The 19,019-nt window shown below is 39.2% G+C and overlaps 1 protein-coding gene across 1 annotated transcript; it reads right to left on the reverse strand.

Annotated features, from left to right (window-relative positions):
* Positions 1-2,408: 2,408 nt before the first annotated feature.
* Positions 2,409-15,883, reverse strand: ralba (v-ral simian leukemia viral oncogene homolog Ba (ras related)). The gene is made up of 5 exons (XM_030758010.1): positions 15,747-15,883; positions 6,253-6,444; positions 5,619-5,827; positions 4,675-4,852; positions 2,409-4,030 (listed from the first exon to the last, which is right to left on the reverse strand). Exons 2-5 carry the CDS (start codon positions 6,364-6,366, stop codon positions 3,908-3,910), a joined length of 624 nt encoding a protein of 207 aa, XP_030613870.1. The 5' UTR covers positions 6,367-6,444; positions 15,747-15,883; the 3' UTR covers positions 2,409-3,907.
* Positions 15,884-19,019: the final 3,136 nt, after the last annotated feature.

Consider the following 19,019-nt stretch of genomic DNA (forward strand, 5'->3'; position numbering starts at 1 on the left):
AAAGGAAAAACAAGACACTGGTTAAATGTTTTTTTTTTCTCTACTTTTTCTTGTAGAGCGTGGAGCTGTTGAAAATGCTGCTATGTCAGCCACACAATGCAGGTTGAAGTGAGCCGTTCATAACAGACCAGATAAGTTTACTTTAGTTTCTGACAGGGACAACAGCAATACCGTACTGCTTAAGTGACTTCTGTACGGTCAAATTGTATTTAGCTGTCAACCGGTTTATTTTGTGTGTGTTGCAGATATTAAAGCAAGTGAACCATGTTTTTTTTTTTTTTTTCCATCCTGTCACTCCCATATAAGTTGGCTGTTTTACCATACATACATGAGTGTAAGGAAGTTTTTTGTTTTATAGCATTAGATGCTTAATGGACCACAAGAGGTAACTTGGTCCAAGAAAAGCTGTTCTTAAGTCATAAAAATTAAAAAGATTTATCTGTGATTACTAATTATGTGATACTATAATTAATATGAAATGCACACAGTGATAAACCAGTCATTAATTTTCCATGAACGAAATGTTTAATAAGGAATGATAAACATTAATTCAGTCAATCAATGGTCACCAGTGAATGAATCCTAGTCGTGGGAAGCATAGTGGTATCGCTAATGATGCAGAAAGCAGCGAATGGCCGACTAGGCCTACATTAAACCAATACTGCCATCCCATGGTCAAACAGTGAACAGTAGTTTAGCACTGAGACGCAGTCTGTGGACAGCAGGATATGGCACAGTCGCTAAAATAGGAGTTATTCTCTGTCCATTGCATTTATCTTATAGGGCGAGCACAATTCCACTGAGTCTGTTTCTCTTTCTGTATAATGAAGGACTGTGATGGTGCTTTATCACTTGAACATCCTCATCCCCAACATTAGCTCAGATATAATGAGGGTTACTCAGAGGACGGGGGCCCTCTCTACAGAATGATAAAAGACCCGAGAGTGTGCCGGTGACACTGCATCGGTCATTAGCCTGGCTCACTTTGCCCTTTCATGTATTTCTAAATAAGTGCCTTCCTGTGGGTTTAACAGACCACCTAATCTGCCTACTTAGAGGTGCAGGCAAAGAGTGGGAATCCAGAGAGGTGAGTGTCAGGCCGGTAAATGTGCTTATCAGAGCTGTGACATGTTTAGCTTCTCTGGTGGAAATGTAGCCACAGGCTTTTAAACCAAGTTTCACTGGTGATGTAAATTATTGGGGATTAGTGTGTTTATGTTAAGTATGCAGTAAATGTGGAACAGCAGCTTCCATTATTGCTATAGGTTGAAGCTCCCCACAGTATTTCTTACTTTAGTTTTCCTTTTATTTGTGTTGGCCTGTATGATCAATACTTGTAAATATGCAATTTTCTCCAAAAGACGTGAGAAGTAAAAGTCTTATCTCTGCTGTTGTAAAGATGCACAGCCTGGAGCTGCCAACAAATGGCCAATTGATCTGAGACCGGGAGGGATATTTGAGCGTTGACAGCGAAGTGTGGCGTAATGCTAAAATTGTGCTGGAAAATAAGAAATCTATATTCCCAGAACATAATATAAACATCACAGGAAATAAATAATCCCAACATAAATGCTCTAGGAGATTTCAAAATTAAGCAGAATGAGGTCACTATGAACTCACTTTTAAGGAACAAGATACAAATAATCCCAACAGGAAAACTGTATATTTTTGTACTTCCATTGATTAGAGAAAATGGGACTACAACATACTTGATTATGAAACACGAAGATGTGGTTATACTAAAAGGCAGGGTGGCCTTCCTTTAACATCACACCAGAGGAAGGAGCTTCCTCTTATCCTTCACATGAACACTATTTTCAAAGTGATGTATAGTCAGTCTTTGCCTGGTGATGTAGTCAACCGTGTTTTCACACTGTGAAATGAGTTTCAGTGACCTGGCCACCCCCAGGGGTCGAGCTACGAGAGCCCACGACTGGTTCATCTTGAGGGTGGTGTTACACAATTCCTGCCATGTAAGATAAGGCTGTAAGGTTAATATAAATGGTGGTAGTATATCACTGTCAAATTCGAGAAAAAACAGGCCGTTGGCACTCTTCTAGATGGCAGAGGAACAATCGATGCAAAGTCAGTAACTGCTGGGTTATTTGACCAAACTAGGGCACAGTATGCCCCAAAGGGACTAAGAATTGACAACCATAACATTTCAGTGGATAATGCTAATGTAACTGTAGTGTGGCCATAAAGTAGGTAGCAAAAGTGGTACTACTACTACCTCCACCAGAGGGCAATGTGCAGCACCAAGTCTACTGGTGGTCACCAGTGCACCTTAACTGAAATGCTGATGGTTCTATCACAAAGTAATACATGTAAACTATTGACATTTTTATCCTTCACATTCATGTCTGTTCTGAGGATTTCAGAGACAAAGCCCAGAACTTTACAAAAAATGAAAAAAAGGGAACGAAAACATTTATTCAGCAGCTCTCTTGCTGCCAAGAGACATACAGTAGTAGGTAGTTAAAGATAAAAGAAAGGAGCAGGGGTTACCATAAACAGATGCTTTAGGCAGTGGTAGAAACATCTCATTTACTGTAGCACTTGAATACACATCAGTTAGGTTGGAACCATTGTCAAGCTTCACTCAAAAACATAGTAAAGTAGCAAGGTTTTCTGATAAATGCACACACTCGTACGCAACATACATACTGCACATCCACATAGTTTGAATTTTCTTATTTTGTTGGCACAAACTGCTTAAAACTCCCAGCATGACTCAACACAGCATGAAGCCCACTTCTAAAGGTATTGGCAATGTAGTGCAAGAAGAAAAAAAACATCAGAACTATCAAGATTAATAAAGAGTCACTGATTAAAATGCATAAGCAGGCTTGGCCTCCTGGATTGTCAACACCTGTCTTGCAACAAAGACTCTGAACTTCAGTCATGTAAAATAGTAAAGAGTCTGCACTTTAAGGACAGAAAGGGCCAGATTACACAGAGCACCATAAAGAACAGACAGGTTCTCTCCTCTTAGTCACTTTTCATTTACCTACAACAAAATAGCATTATCCACATTGCAAACTTTCTTCACATTCTCAAAATACAGAATAAATGTTAAAATATCACACCACATGATCCATGACCTCAAGAGAAATTAGTGAATTCTCAGTTACCAAAGATGTTAATTTTACAGCTTTCTTACTGAAGAATATATTTCAACATTGATTTATGGTAATCATGTCAAGGATAACAAAATCTGACAACCACCAATAATAACCCTCCTGATTGCACTGCACTATATGAATGTCCTGGAATGGGGGCAGGTCACAATTCCTTGGATAAAATGAAAGAAAAGAACTGAAAGAACCTCAAGCAACAATTAAAACTTCCAGTTTCCCCAGCTTTTCCAAACACAAAGTGAAGTTGTTAAATAGGTGATGCAAACATGTTCAACAGACAGGCAATTATTTATGATTACAAATCTGAAAGACAGCTGAATATAGGCTTAATGGGTGTGTACTCTGACAAGAAAATATGCAGGTTAAGATTTAGAGGTAAAGAAATTAAGGACACTGTTTTGTTGACAAAAATATAATGAACCAAAGTCAAAGGCAGTATAATCACTGAGTTAAACAGTGGAGAATGTCTTGAGCAGCAGAGTTAGTGTCAATGGCAGTTTGGTCACTGGCTTACTATGAGTCATCAAGCACTGCAGTCCAAGTCAGTGACAACATTGTTCATCCTCAGGTGACAGAGCAAGTCAGGTTTCATTCATTAAAATTGGCAACATAGTGGCTGAGATTGTTCTAGACATTAAACTATAACAAGCTATCAAAAAAAAAAAAAAAAAAAAAAAGCAGATTTCATTTAAATCGCAATGGGAAAGACTCTGCTTTACTCCCCACATTCTGTGTATATTTGTGGCTTTTTCAGGTCCATGAGGAGTTCAAAGTAAACAGCATCGCTCTCTGAAGCTCTTCTTGTTCTTCTTGTTCTTTCCCTTTCCATTTTTGTCTTTGTTTTCAGACATTTTCTTGCCTCGTACTTCACGCATCAGGTCAAAGAATACCTAGAAAGAGAGCAATCCAGCACTTCACTTAGAACACAACATTCAAGTGTGCATTAAAGAGTAATACTGGACAAAACAGTAAAAAATTAATAAATAAATTGTGCCCCCCCCCCATATTTTATTTATTTATTTATTTATTTATTTTAAATAAATAATAAAATATGGGGGGGGGGCACAATTTATTTATTTTATTTATATATATATATATATATATATATATATATATATATATAAAAAATAGAACTGTGGTAGATTCAAAGAGGTCACACCAACTTCTTTGTTTTCATGCATGCTGTATAAAGTTAATTTCATATTTTCTGCCACTCGTCTGGATCTGGGTTGTGGGGACAGCAGTCTAAGCAAAGAAGCTCAGACCTCCCTCTAGCCGCACACCTTCTCCAGCTCTACTGGATGGACACCGAAACATTCCCAAGCCAGCTGAGAGTTACAATCTCTCCAGCGTGTCCTGGGTCTGCCCTTGGACCTTCTCCCAGTGGGACATGTCCACAACATCTCACCTAAGAGGCGTCCAGGAGGCAATTCACTGATTTTTTTTTTTTCCTCGTCATAAATCATGCTCATTTTACTTTCATTAAAATTCCACCACAGTTTTGTATGCTTTGTATGTGTTTGAGCGGTGATACCTTGTCAACGTTGGCTCTAGTTTTGGCTGATGTCTCTACATACTGGACCCCCCACTCTTCAGCCTTCGCACGGGCCTCATCTACAGACACTTGCCGACGCTCCTCCAGGTCAGACTTGTTTCCTACCAGCAGGAGAGGTATCTTGTCCTCTTCTGCCTTCACCCGCAAGATCTGCTCCCTGTGAACACAGCACATTTTTTTTTAATGGATTTTTGTTTCAAATAAAATTTAATATGTTGTACTGGCATCCTCAGAAACAGAACCAAATTAATTAGCAGGGTTGGTGCCACTGAAGGTCTTTTGCAACTCCTCTTTAATCCATTGTTTATTTTAGCCCACTGCTTCCAAATACAAGTTGCCAAAAGTACCCCCCTGCTGTCATTCAAATTACTAAAAAAAAAAAAAAAAAAAAAAAGAAAAATCCTAATTCACAATACTGAATGTCAAATGACTTCCACTGAACTATAGTGAGTGAAGCTGATGTGTTATGTCTGTGTATTTGATTCTAAAGTGCTGTTGACTAACATTTGCATTTAAGCTTCAGTATTCTGTTCCTGTCAAGTATGCTTTAATCCTATCCAAACCTTCCTGCCACAACAGATCCACACTGACACTCCTCTCCACAAATATTGCACAACACACCAAAGAAAAACATAAATGCAAAGCAATGACGCAGGTTCTATTCCCCAAACACAGAGCTCCTAAACAATCTTCTTACCTGGATTTGCATTAATTATTTAGGTCCTGATACTGAAAGATATGCTCGGGTTGAGATTGGGAGCAAAAACTCTTTTTTCCCATGTTTTTGTATTTTAAAGCAGCTCTTGTCTACTTTGGATACACTCTACAACAGATATGTGACGTAGACGGATGTCATTTTTAACCAGTCATCTTGCATTCATGACACTCCAATAGGTGCCAAATTTAAATGCATGCATGAGTACCTGAACTCAGCAGTAGCAGTGAATGACTCAGGCTCCGTGATGGAGAAGACCAACAGAAAGCCTTCCCCGCTGCGAAAGTAGTTGTCCCTGATAGCAGCATAGTCCTCCTGTCCAGCTGTGTCCAGTATGTCGATCTGAACCTCCTCCCCATCCAGAACCACCTTCTTCCTGTAGCTGTCTGCTTTGGTGGGTTCGTAGTCCTCCACAAACTACAGATGAAAAGAAAAACTTTTTTTTTTTTTTATATGCTGCTTGGGAGCAGAGCTAAACCATAACAGTTTGAGCTCACTTGAGTGTTATCACAATAAACAACATCTGTGGTCAAACAAGTTATGGACTAGTGACAAAAGTGCCTTGTAACTTTCAGAAACTTTTGTTTGACCTCTGTGATGCAGGAGTCAGTTATTATCATGCAACAGAGAGCAGCTTCACATTTTCACACTGATGGCTTCCTCTAGGTGAACCACTGAAAATACCATCTTAAATTTAAAGCTTAGACAACATCTAGAATAGTATATAAACCGTTAACTGATTGGAAAGGGGGTGCAAGCAGTCACAATTACAGCTAAATCCCCCACTGTCATGACCTTGCTACAGTAGCAGTTTTTAAGCTTCCATCGATCTGTTAACTCACCTCATCATACATGAACTGCAGGGTGAGGGCTGACTTTCCCACGCCTCCACTACCCACCATTATCACCTTGTGCAGTGCCAGAGAGCTCTGGTTTTTACCTTTATTGGCAGCCATCACTGGATTCTTCTTTGTGCCTTTCTTAAATACTCAAACACATGTGCACGGGTACACACACACACACACAGACACAACCTGCAAATGACAAGTATGGAAACATATTAGTGTGTACAGTAAATAACCTCCAAAAACACAAGTGTACTGTGGACAAGTGCAAGGACAGATGGCAATTGTTACTTAACAGCTTTCACTCTGACAGTATCTTGCTGTGCCAAGATTCTAGGCTTTGCTCCAACAAATCTTAAATCTTAACCCCTATCATCTCCATTAAAGCGCCAAATTGCCTATTCATGAATCCTAGAACTTTATAAAGTTCACCATCAAAAGGTCATTCCAACTGATCAGAAGTAATGAAGCCATCATTCTTCACTGCAAAGCAGCATTTACGAATGCATTAAAACAGGGAATCATGTGCTAAACTCGTTAAAAAGAAGGGGATGAGACTGACTATCTTCTCTATAATGGCCCTGCCCTCAGAAGGTGAAAGCTCAGAGTCAATTGCTTTTACCTGACTTCAGTATCTTCTCTCTGTCAGATACAGCTTCCAACAGTGAAAACTAACTACATCTGGCATGTCTTAACTTGCACTTTGCTTTGGACATGTTATGGTACTGTAAAGTGCATCACATGGGGTTCAAAATATATCATCAATATTTACTAGCAGTCCTCAGTACAATGCAAACAAAACAAATTAGAAGTGCTTTTCTTTATTATACAGTACTAGTTAAAAGTTTGGACACACTCATCCATTCACATGAATGGGTAAAAACTGTACTGTATCTCTGAACATGGGTGCCAGCTTACATTCAATTAGTCATAATCAGCGATGCATGAAAAATTAGTCATCTGATCAATCAGGAAATAAGTGTTTTGAAAAGGGATCAGAAAACTATTTCCTGATATTAACTAAAAAGTTACAACAGTCAGAATAATCAAACTAAACCTTGTTTTAGAAGAAAAAAAAAATCATTGGACGCATTATTTGCACAGTTAGCCTGTAAATTAGTAGCACACTCCTTTAATTAGGAGTCAATAGTGGCTGCTTTAATGATCACTGAACTCTTCAAAGAACAGCTCTGGCATTTGTGTGTGTGTGTGTGGGGGGGGTTTCTCTCCCTATCTGTAGGATACATCTGTGACTGTGACCAGGACACCAACCAAACAGCTAATATCCTGTGTTCTTACGAGAAGCAGGGCCATCACTTCCTGCAAAACAGCCTGCTAACACAATTCCACTGCCCAATAAATACTGATGACTTTCAGTGGTCATTAGTTAATCCCATCTGTGTTTAAAGTATCATCACTCACTGTTTGTTATCCAGGCTCCACCCTTGACAACCATACTGGACAAATGAACACTCATCAACCACTGTAGCTCAACACCAGACCATTTAGTCATCTCAATACCTTCTATGTACAAACCATTTGAGTCAAGAGAGCCAAAACTGTGACTTCAAAGTCTCTGTCACACAACTTAGTACTGCTGTTACATCATAGGAACCCTTCTTTTTTTTCACTTACTTTCTTCCCTCATCATTAGAACGATTCTGAACCTCCGCTGAGATGTCACACTAATGGGAGCACAGAGCTGATTCATAGCATTATTCAAAATCTGCTCCACCCTAACAGTAAACATTTCATTTCAGCTCAGAGTGCCACAAGTGTGTATTTGGTGTTCACCAGACAAGGCTGAGGAGAAAAAAAACATTATAGAAAAACCTACCTTTCACATTAAGCTTTCATTACACATGTAATATTACAGCCCCACAGAAGCCATCTACAAACTCCTAGTGGGAAACTAAATAGTAACAACTTCTACTTTAAATGATTAAATGGGCACCTGTGCACATGAGCACTTACCACAAAATTTCTTTGCACCATCTGAAAGTAGAACTCATCATTTGCAACACTTCACTGTGTCAGCCACAGTATGATAGCTGCTGATACCGAGGATGAGGTATCGTGGTCTTACTCTATCCAGTAGGGTTTAATCCCGAGATCCGGGATTCCCGGGAAATGCGATCAGAACCATTTCCCGTTTCCCGGGAAACGTTAGACGGGAAACCGGGAAAAAAGTCGCGCGCGTCGATTTGACTTTCAGAAAGAAAAGAAAGCTTCAGAATGTTAAATTTAAGGAAATATTGAGAGAAGGGTTCGTTTAATGCGAAAAGCATTACTCTTCATTTCAGGCACGTTCAGCCTCCGTTTAAGGCTTCAGCTTCATCTCAAGCGTTTTAATAGAGGTATTACACAGTTGTGCTTTTTTCCTCTTTAATTTGTTGAAATCGTAGGCAATGTGTTTACCCTAAGGTATTTTGTATTATATAATTTTATATTATTATATATTGTTATATTGCATTATATAGCCTATAAAATATGCCTGCCCTGAACAATAAAGAAATATCTGTTTAACTTCGAGTGTTTCTTTTCCTCGTTTGCAGCCGCTTACTAACAATCATGAATTAGGATACGGGCCTAATGTGTGAAGAAATTATCATGAAATAGATTGCTTTAACATATTTCGCTTTTAAAATGGAGTTGAGTAAAATGTATATTTTTTTAGGCTATAAGGATTGGCCAGTTTTTCAATAGACGATTCACAGCGAACCTACTTTAACCCTCAGACACGGTGTTATAAATTTGCTGTTGCCAGAATGGCAATGACCAAGTCGTAGTGCATTACTCAAGGCCCTGTGTTATGCCATATTATAGTGTAGTACGGTAGTTAACTTTTCAATGACTATTACAGCGTTCCACTGGTGGAGATATAGCCCAACAGATGTCGCCACGACAGCGCAAGTGGCTGAGCCTTTATCAATGCTGTGGAGATGAACCGTATTGTTTTGCACCAGCAGTTGTAAAATATCTTGGTATAATTCCATGTACAATGCAGGAATATTCGAATTATATTTGTTAAGGGAGTGTTGAGGAACGATACAACACCGCATAGCTCGAGCACTCGAATGTCGAGATGTAGGTTTTATTGCGTTAATCAAGCCGACGTTACCCCCTACTGGGCATAACAGGACATAGCTGGAAAGCTACCTCTACAATATCACAATAGGTTAAGGCCGACACAGGCTACAGAAGGCCTAATTAAAATAAAAAAATAAATAAACTTTTTCCCGGGATTCCCGGGAAATGGCTCTTCATTTCCCGGGATTTGATCCATGTCATTTTCGGGAAAAATATTAAACCCTACTATCCAGCCAGGAAGTGAAATGTGATCTGTGCTCTTCCTGTCTTTGTTATCAGTAACCAGGCCAGTGAAAGGGCTTATAGGAAGATAGGATACTCAAAAAACCTACACATAATTACACACGTCCTGAAAGAACCCATCAGAAACTCAATACCTACATGGGGGGTGTCACCATTTAAATTATTCACTATAACCCACTTCTCTGTATGTAAGCTCAGACGCAGATGCCAGTGCCATAAATAAAGCTATCAGAGCTAATAAACTAAGGCACTATGAAAAATGCTTAGTACATGTGCTTAGTGGAAAGTTTCTAAAGGAAGTTCAGACACTAGGGGTGGGGTCATGTCACATTTCCACCAGCTGCACTGCAACACACTTTGTATATAGGGTTAAATATGGAGGATAGTTGTAAAAGAAATGAAAAATTAATATTTAAGCATGACCCACATATGGAACTGGAGTCTGCTTGGCACTGGTCCTTTTTAGGGGCTGTGGGGTTATGTGAAAGGAGGGGAAAAGTCTAACAGGCCACTCTGGTTGCTAAGGCTCTTGAAATATAGATGACACCAGTGCAGTGTGGGCTACAAGAATTCATTAAGATTCCCTTTGGAGAATAGCCCAATGTTCCCTCTACACTCATCTTCACACTTTGGCAAGGATGTACAAAGGTTTGCCGAGACTCCTACAAATCCTAATGAAAGAGTATAGCAAACAAGACAGCATGAAGAACCTGAAGTGAAATTATCTGCAAGAATAAATCCAAGACATCTGAGCCATACTTGTAAAGAGCCTGAGGATGCTCCGTCTTTCTACATTCCTGTGATCTCTGGGGTGAGGGAATTTCCTCTCCCTGTCTGATGAAGAAAACAGTGGCTTTTATTCCCCAACAACAAACCTCCAAATTCCATGGATTTGCAAAGGAGATCAGTTAGTTTTCTCATCTCAATACCAATCGAATGAGTCGATCACAACACTCTTAAGTGGCCCAGTAATACATCTTGTATGTAAAACTCCTCTTCATTTTCAGCCCTCACTAACTCTCGCACCTAAACAACTCTCTTTCACTAATGCTAGTGCTGAGTACTCTCAACATTTTCTCCTTTTCCAGCAAAAGTGAAGGGGGAGATTGGCATTTGGATACTAGGCAGCATCTGATCTAACTAAAGCTTGCTGTGATTAAAACAATATAATTGAGTTGAGTCACCTGAGTCATGAGGTAGAAGCAAGAACAGGTCTTCTGCAACACACAAAGGAAAATAAAGACCCTAAGCATTAATTATCACAGAACAATAAACAATACATAATTTAAATCGCTGCAGAGGCACTGCAGAAAAGTGTTTAGTCTTTAAGATATAGCTGTTATAATGGTTACTGACATTTGGCATCAGGAAATGATTGTCTACTTTAAAAAAAAAAAAAAACTGCATACAGCAACAAGAAAGACATTTTCAAAAAGCAAGCACCCCACAACGCATACTAACAACCCTTGGCCAGGAGGGTGTACAGAGAAGCCTTTGACGAAACTGGGCAACAGAGACCCAAATCCTTTCCAGTCTAGCAACACTAAATGGGGGCTTTTTTTCAAATACAACTAAATTTAAAACCATACTCCTGTCTTACACACATGGAATTCATCATCATGTTGCAAAGATAGTGAAGTGTTCACTGATCACTTTAGTGCCAGAAGAATGACTTATGGAAAACATGGCTTTAGCCTTTAACACGAAACAGATATCCTTTCTATCCACTCTCCAGCTGACCTCGATCATCTTATCCAAACACTCGAGTCTTTCCCATTCCCTAAGACTGATTCACCACGGTGAGAAAGAGGAGCCGACTCAGCACACATTTAATCACAAATGTATTTGTTCCTGTTGAGCAACTCCCAGCTGCCCATAACTTATCACCAACTTGATATATATATATATACAGTACCAGTCAAAAGTTTGGACACACTTACCCATGGGTGAGTGTGTCCAAACTTTTGACTGGTATATTTTTTCCCCTCCATTTGCCTGACAAGAAACACATCGAGATCAGCTACATACCACCCACACCAGTGTGGGGGCCTGTAGTGCCACTACAAAAAGTAATAAAACAATTACCTAAAATTTCACTTCATCTGTATTTATGGGGCCTGTTGTGACAGTATACTTCACTGTCTTCCTACTTTCTTTACATTCAGAAAAGACTACGTGGTCAATCTTAATCCACCTTGTAATACTTCCATGCTGAAACAAGATATATTGTGGCCTACAGCTATAGCTTAAACACAGACATGGGTTTAATGAAACAGCAAGAGGAGTAAACAATGGTGTGAAATCCAGTATCCCAGTCTTTGCATCCAGCTTTCACATAAATGCACACTAGCACTTTTATGGGCTCAGACAAGCCTCTCGCTGTACTTGGTGAAATGATGGTCTTGTCTGGATGAGTGCAGAGTGAATTCACAGTGCAGGTGTGTGGCAGTGGATAGAGGCTGAGTGAAGTGGTGTGAGTGATGACAAAGAGTGACAAATTGTATAATGCACATCATTAGCCAGAAAAGTTGAAATGCTGGCAAGAAAATTTGATCTAATGACAAGTAGAGTAACTGACATGTGATATGTAAAAGAAAAGAAAAACAAAATTTTAATTTTAATGGTGTTGCTAGTTTCTGGGCAACCATTATGGTTGCCCTTTACCCAAAATGGCATTGAATTTTTCCTGCCACTGTGGCAAAGTATCAACACAGAAATGTGTTGGATACAGCATGGCTATAAAGTCATTAAGAACTTTTATTATGGTTTATTGGTTTGTTAACCAAATGATCTCAGTGTTTGTGCTTACCCTATGAAAAACCTACTGGTATAAAAGCAGCTACAGTTATTGTGCTCTTGTGCTTACAATTTGAAGGAGACAAAATAACCTCCTGGTCTCTACAATAGCCTGAATGAGGTGAAAATGTCCCTGGCATGAGATGTGAGCTGTGGCATTCCCCAAACAATCATAAGCTGTTCTTCCTTCTAGGAAACAGGATGTAATGCCTTTCATATATCAATTATATCTACTGTATCTATCTGTACAGTATATAAAACTGGCTACTTTTCCAGGAGAATTACATCATGTGTTTGACAAGTTGTGTCATGCCAGATTTCTGTCAGGGACAGTTAATCATTGCAAGCACTTACCTAGACCACCACACAGCATCACTTGTATTTAATGACAGACCTGAAAGGACGGTACTAATGCGAATGCAAAGCAGAAAAAGACCGCAATGGGCTTTCAAGATAATTCAGTGAACTTAAGCTACATAAATAACTCAGGTGACTCTAATCAAAAACTGTTTGTGACTCAGTGTGCTGCCGAAGTCAGGGGTCTGACACAGTGAAATGGAGTAAGAGCAATAATACAGTATCCTGTGCTTTTTTTTTTTTTATAAGCAGTTCATCAAGAGTAACCAAAGATGATAACCAATACTCAGTCTTGACAGAGGAAGAAGAGGGATTCAGTGACAGCTCAGCCGCAAACACATGGCGTTAATCCACATTTGATATCAATGGCATCCAACTAAAGCCTTAATTAATGTGCCATATTCTAGTCTCCCATGTTCCCAGAATGCGTGTTTCAAGTTTCACCACAAAGTACCATAAAGGACCCCCACCCCGTCTGTTCCAATGTGAGTAGCTTTAAATCAGATTGGACTGACTGGTTCCCCCGCACCATTTAGGAAGAGGTCTGTGAGTGACAGTGAGAAGCATCCGATGGGACAGCTCATTCAGCAGACTACGAGATTGCTGATACAGACCTGAAAAGTCCACTCTGTGGCTTCTAACTTTCTCCTCCTCAGCGATCACTTTATGTTGTCTGACAAAAATCTCTGTTTTGCTGTATTTAAGCAGTGGTTACAAAATCTGGATTTCAGCGGCGCAGAGCAGCGGCTTGATAACCGCCTCGTGTGTTAGCCGTTTTTCGCTGTAGTTGATGGACTGTATTAAAGTCTATATTTCATAGCTGTTCTGCTGTCTGACAACAGGCATGGAAACATTTACTTATTTATCGGGAATTCAGCTATATTAAAATGCAGTATAAGTGAGTGTAGAGAGAAGAGAAGAAAATAGATGTAAAGTCTAACAGAAAGTCAGCCGAGTTTAGCTGCACTGAAGCACACAAAATGACATGAACACAGAGTTACACACACTCAGTACTTCTCTATTGGTTGTAAATTGGCTGTTAAAGTTTTCACAGTTCACAGTTATCCGTCAGCATTACATTATGCCCTGAACTATGAACTGTGGACATATGACCAAAGTTAACCATTACATTAGGCAAAATAGCCATGCAAAGAAACAACGGGATGTCCTGTTACTGTGGGGACATACCCAGCTAAAGTAATTCACTGGGATTTCAGATCTTCGGGTCACGGGAAAACACGAAAGTGTTAGTTTGGTTATTTGCTCAAACTAACCAGATGAGTTTTCTGCAAGGTAAAATTACTTTTTTTTTTTCTTCCCAGCAGACTGAGGTGGGTTTGACCAAGGGAGCAACTTTAGTTCCTTGTCACAAAGAGCTGTCTGACAGCAGCTTAAGACCCGAAAAGACTTTAAATACAGCTCACAGTTAAACTCAGTGATTTTTGTTTCCTGCTCACCATCCACAGCAGTAAGTTTAGCAGCGAGCTATTTTGCTCCACTTAGCACTGACCAAAGAAGAAGTGAGCAGAGAAGCAGCGAGATTTTTAGCTCAACACCTGACTACCCATTTTCCACGTAGAAAAAGGGGAACATTCAAAGAAAAGTTGTAAAGTGGTTTTGTAGCCAGGGGCTGGAGGAATGCAGATGCTGAGTAACTTCATATGAACTTCACAGTTCACACTTTGAAGTTCATAAATATACTGTAAATCTAAAATGTATTTTCATGATATAGGACCTTTAAACCTTAGAGGGTTTTCGCTCTCAAAAAAAAAAAAAAAGAAAGAAAAAGAAAAAAAAAAGGTCCATCAGCTTTTAAAAACCTGAGGAAGCCCTACAAGACTGATGACCTACTTTTCCTGGAAATGCTGATATTGTGCTGGAATCAGCATTGTGCTTAGGAGTTGTTTATGAGGGTTTCAGAACATGTCATTCCAGAGAAGATCACGAGACTGCAAGGTTATGCCATTTAAGTCATTGCATCTTTAAATTAGGTGTTAGTCACCCTTGAATGATGTGAATCTGGGTGATGAATCACATCGGTCACTTTCCCCTAATACCAACCCATAGCTGACATTATCAAGGAGAAGGAACAAGTGTGTGTTGCTTTGCCAACACTGTCCCTCGCCTCATCAAACCACAAAAGGTTATCCAGCACCTTGACTTCAGTCTGTATATATGTAAACATTCCCCACTAGTAACTGCCTTTATCTTTAAATGTCTACACTATACTGAATGGCTACTCGATAAAGTGACCATTAAAGAATCTCCAAAGACAAGGGACCAACAGGGGTCCCACTCACTCCCTATAAAATGAGGGACTAATAGAGGGAATGTGGGATACTACGAGCATGATGCCAGTGCTATTAGGGAAAACTCTGTTTTGCTGACAGTCAGAATTTCCCCAACATGAGCTTAAGCTGGCTTGGGTGTGTCATCTCATCTCCCCAGAGGTATAAACTTTTCAGCACAAACCACTTGGCGTAATGAACGTCAAACCAAGTGAGCACAACTGATCACATCAGTTTTAAGAAGCCTTTTTTAAAGTTTAAGTTTACACACCGACAGTGCAAAAGCGCATAAATGCGAGCTTTGGTTATACCAAATTCTTGAGTAATATAACGCAACTGTACTGCCACACCACAACCATAAAGAGAAAGGAAATTTAAAAAAAGAGCACTAACAAATTGGTGCTAATATTAACATTATTAAAGCTAAACGGTCAATGGTGGCTAACGGTAACTCACCAAAAAAATAGCTTAATGCCTAATATTAGCTTCCTAATCTAACAAGGCCATAAGTGACATGACCAAACGAAAACACTAAAATAAGTAGACCGGACAACCGGTCACTTATTCTTAGTTTCTTTGCAGCTGAGCGGTCAGCCCTTTGGACCCACTGGGCGCTCGCCCTTCCTTGAAGCAGGTGTGGTAACGTTAAACTCCCTAAAGCTCCTGTTTGGAAACTCACGGTGATTACGCTTTAAAAGGAAAGCCTCGGAGCCTTACCAAAGCAGGATTCGTTTGTCTGCCCGTGGCTGGTGCTATCTTGTTGAGTGCATTAACAGCGAATACAGAGGCATTGGTTCTCCACATACAAACCGCTCCTATAACAAAAGCCCCACCTTCCGGATGTAAAAACTACAAATGGCAGGATGTGACGTGCACAGCGCGCCATCTGACTGTCACCGTTTATTTGGATTTCTAACGAAGCGAACAAGGATTACAAACGACAGTATTCAATATAAAAAATAAATAAATAAAATCAATTAAGCCACAAATCTAATTAACAAAAATACTGTATGAGAAACGTTAAAAGATAACAAATTTTCTATTTGAGACCAAAGAAAAACTGAATATATGAAGTTTTCAGAATAATCTACAAAAAAAAAAAAAAAAAATGTTAAAAGTAGCACAAGTCCAAACTGAAGGCCTTATGATGTGAGGCAGTGCAAATTTATATATACAACAGTGTTAAAATTAAAAATGAAGATAAAGAATTTTAAAATTTTTTTTCTGAGCGTGCTAAAGGGAATTCTAGCAAATAGTGCAAATGGCAGTAATAAATAACATGTACGCTTTAAATCTGAAAAACAGCAGCAAGATGGTTTGATACAGAAATGTCTGCTGTCCGAACAGGTGTGTTCACCTGTCACAAAGAGGAAAACTGTTGAATATTTAATGGAGTACATGCAATGGATTGTCCATGATGGACGTTTGTTTTCCTGCCCTTTACTGAATCAAACACCTCCAGATTCCGGCCGAGGATGGTTCCGATCTTGGATTAGTTTGTTGATCCTGCTGGCTGCTACTAGCTACCACAAACAGGTAGAAGACCTCCAGCATCTTGCTGCAAACATCGAAGAATCTGAGCTTCCTCAGAAAGTAGTGTCTGCTCATCCCCTTCTTATACACAGCATCACTGTTGGTCCTCCAGTCCAGGCTGTTACTCACTGGTTCACTGTTAGTTGCAGTTTTTCCCTCCAGAAACCAACCACCATCTCTTTTGTCTTGCTGACATTTAGGTAGGGTTGATTTCTGCCAGACCACTCCACAAAGCTCCTCACCAGCTCCCTGCACTCCAACTGCTGCCCACCCCTAGCGCACACAACCACTGCAGTGCCATCAGAGAACCTCTGCAGGTGGCATAATTCACTGATATACCGGACATCTGAGAATAAACAGGAATAGAGACAAGATATAATGTTAAGTACAAGTGATGTGTTGAAGCTGAAACATCCCAAACCAACTGCTCTAACAATAAAATCATCTCTTATCCAGGGAACCGTGATCTCTGGCTAAATATTAACAAAAGTAAAGTAAGAAAAGTAAAAATAAAAGGAGAGTCCAGGAGGCTGACCTTTTTATTTATTTATTTAGTTTACAAAAACTCAAAATGCTACCTCCCCCCTTTAGCCCATAAAGAAATGCATTTTATTCTCAAATATAGAAGAAACACCACCATGTCATACAATTATGGCCAGAATAGAGTTGAGCATTTTGAAAAATTATAAATTCAAGTCTGATTTTTTTTTTAAACAAACAAACATGCAATCCCTGTGAGGATAGACAAACATCCTGGTAATATGACTGAGATGTATTCCTGATAAATTGGATTGGATATTGCAGTTGACCTTAAGCTCATGTAGTGTAGAACATGCAAAAGTAGAGGCAATGCACTTTTTATTGTAGTGTAATGGGGCACTCTGCGACTCTGCGAAAAGTGTGTATAGAAAATAAATGAATGTATGGAAATGGCACAACTGGGACTTTTGTAGGCCATATTTATGGAGTTGAGTAATAAAATGTCAGTGAGCTCTCCCAACAGATTTGAACAGAGGTATAAAAACCATTGGCAGTGAAAATGAAAAAGAACATAAAGGTCTGCTGTCACACTTTTTTTTTTTTTTTTTTAAATCCTTCTCTTTATTTTATTTTGTCATTTTAGAAAAGGGATACACAAGGCAGTTTTCTAAATTAAAAGCCAATATAAACGGGGGTGAAATATGCACAAATAATGATAATGTGTTGTTTTTTAATAATCAGAGTTCCCATAGCCTTACAAGTTCAGATTTGCATGGTTTCCCTGTTTACTCCACTTTATCCGTAGTCTGGGTAATTTTATGCTTTGGATCATTGTTCCACTACAGGCCAAGCTGAGGAGTGCATGGCACCAATACTTGGTGAACCAGGTTAGCTTCTTTTTCCTTTTTTTTTTTTCTGTGGAGGTAATGATGTGATTAATTTAATACACCTCAGAGTATAAATGTTGACAATCCCACAGCTCCACGCTATAAAAAAAGTAGAGCCTTTAAACATTTATGGGCACAATTCTTCTTCTTCTATTAAGGTGGGAGGAAAATAAATGGAAGAACAGTATATTGGGAATACAGACCTTTATATTCTTTCTCCTGTTTTAGGCCATATTGTGGCCACAAACTGCAAACGATGAATCTCTGGAGAACCACCTACAAAAATATATATATAGCTGCAGTGCTGAACTCAACCATGCAGAACCACCTATTTACAATTATGCTATTAAATAAATCCCAGCTGACAGAAGACAGACAGCTTGATGTCCCTACACTGACCACACAATTCAGAGGACTTGCTACCCTGGCCACATAATGATGCTGAAAATGGTATAAACCACAGTGGATCGATTGCAGGAAACAGTCGACCAATACTGGAAAATGGAAGGTGTTTCTGTTGATACGGCAGGGCATTCAGTCAGAAAGGTTGTTCTAATTACATTTTACACCACAGCAATTTGTGAATGGCTAAGGTAAGGTGAATGAAGGACAAGATCTAAAAATACATCTTATCACAACAAAACCTTGCAAGACATGCAAGGCGGACATGCACAGTCTGTTTGATCTTTCTGGGATATTTATGTATTTGCAATTCTGCATTATGACACAGAACTGCTCCAGTCCTGAATTTTTTTGCTCTCTCTGATAGCTTTAAGCCTGATGATGCCTTTTTTGCATGCATATGCAAGTTGAAAACAATTACCTTTCAGCCTCTGAAAATGGGGGACTGTGTATAAAAATTGTTGGAATTTTTAACATTTAATGCAAAACTGTTAAACCCTGTAAAACATTTTGGTTGTTTGAGTTAAAATCCAATGTGGCAGTATACAGAGGCACAATTATAAAACTGTGTGATTGTCCAATTTGGACCTGATTGTATTTTAATGTTTTTGGTTTTATTTGATTTTGAATGTGCTTGTTTGCTCACGTCAGTTTAATTTTTCTGTTTGAAATTTTTTGATTTAGCATT

The sequence above is a fragment of the Archocentrus centrarchus genome, chromosome 21 (genome assembly GCF_007364275.1).
Source record: "Archocentrus centrarchus isolate MPI-CPG fArcCen1 chromosome 21, fArcCen1, whole genome shotgun sequence".
In the NCBI taxonomy this organism is placed as follows: Eukaryota; Metazoa; Chordata; class Actinopteri; order Cichliformes; family Cichlidae; genus Archocentrus; species Archocentrus centrarchus.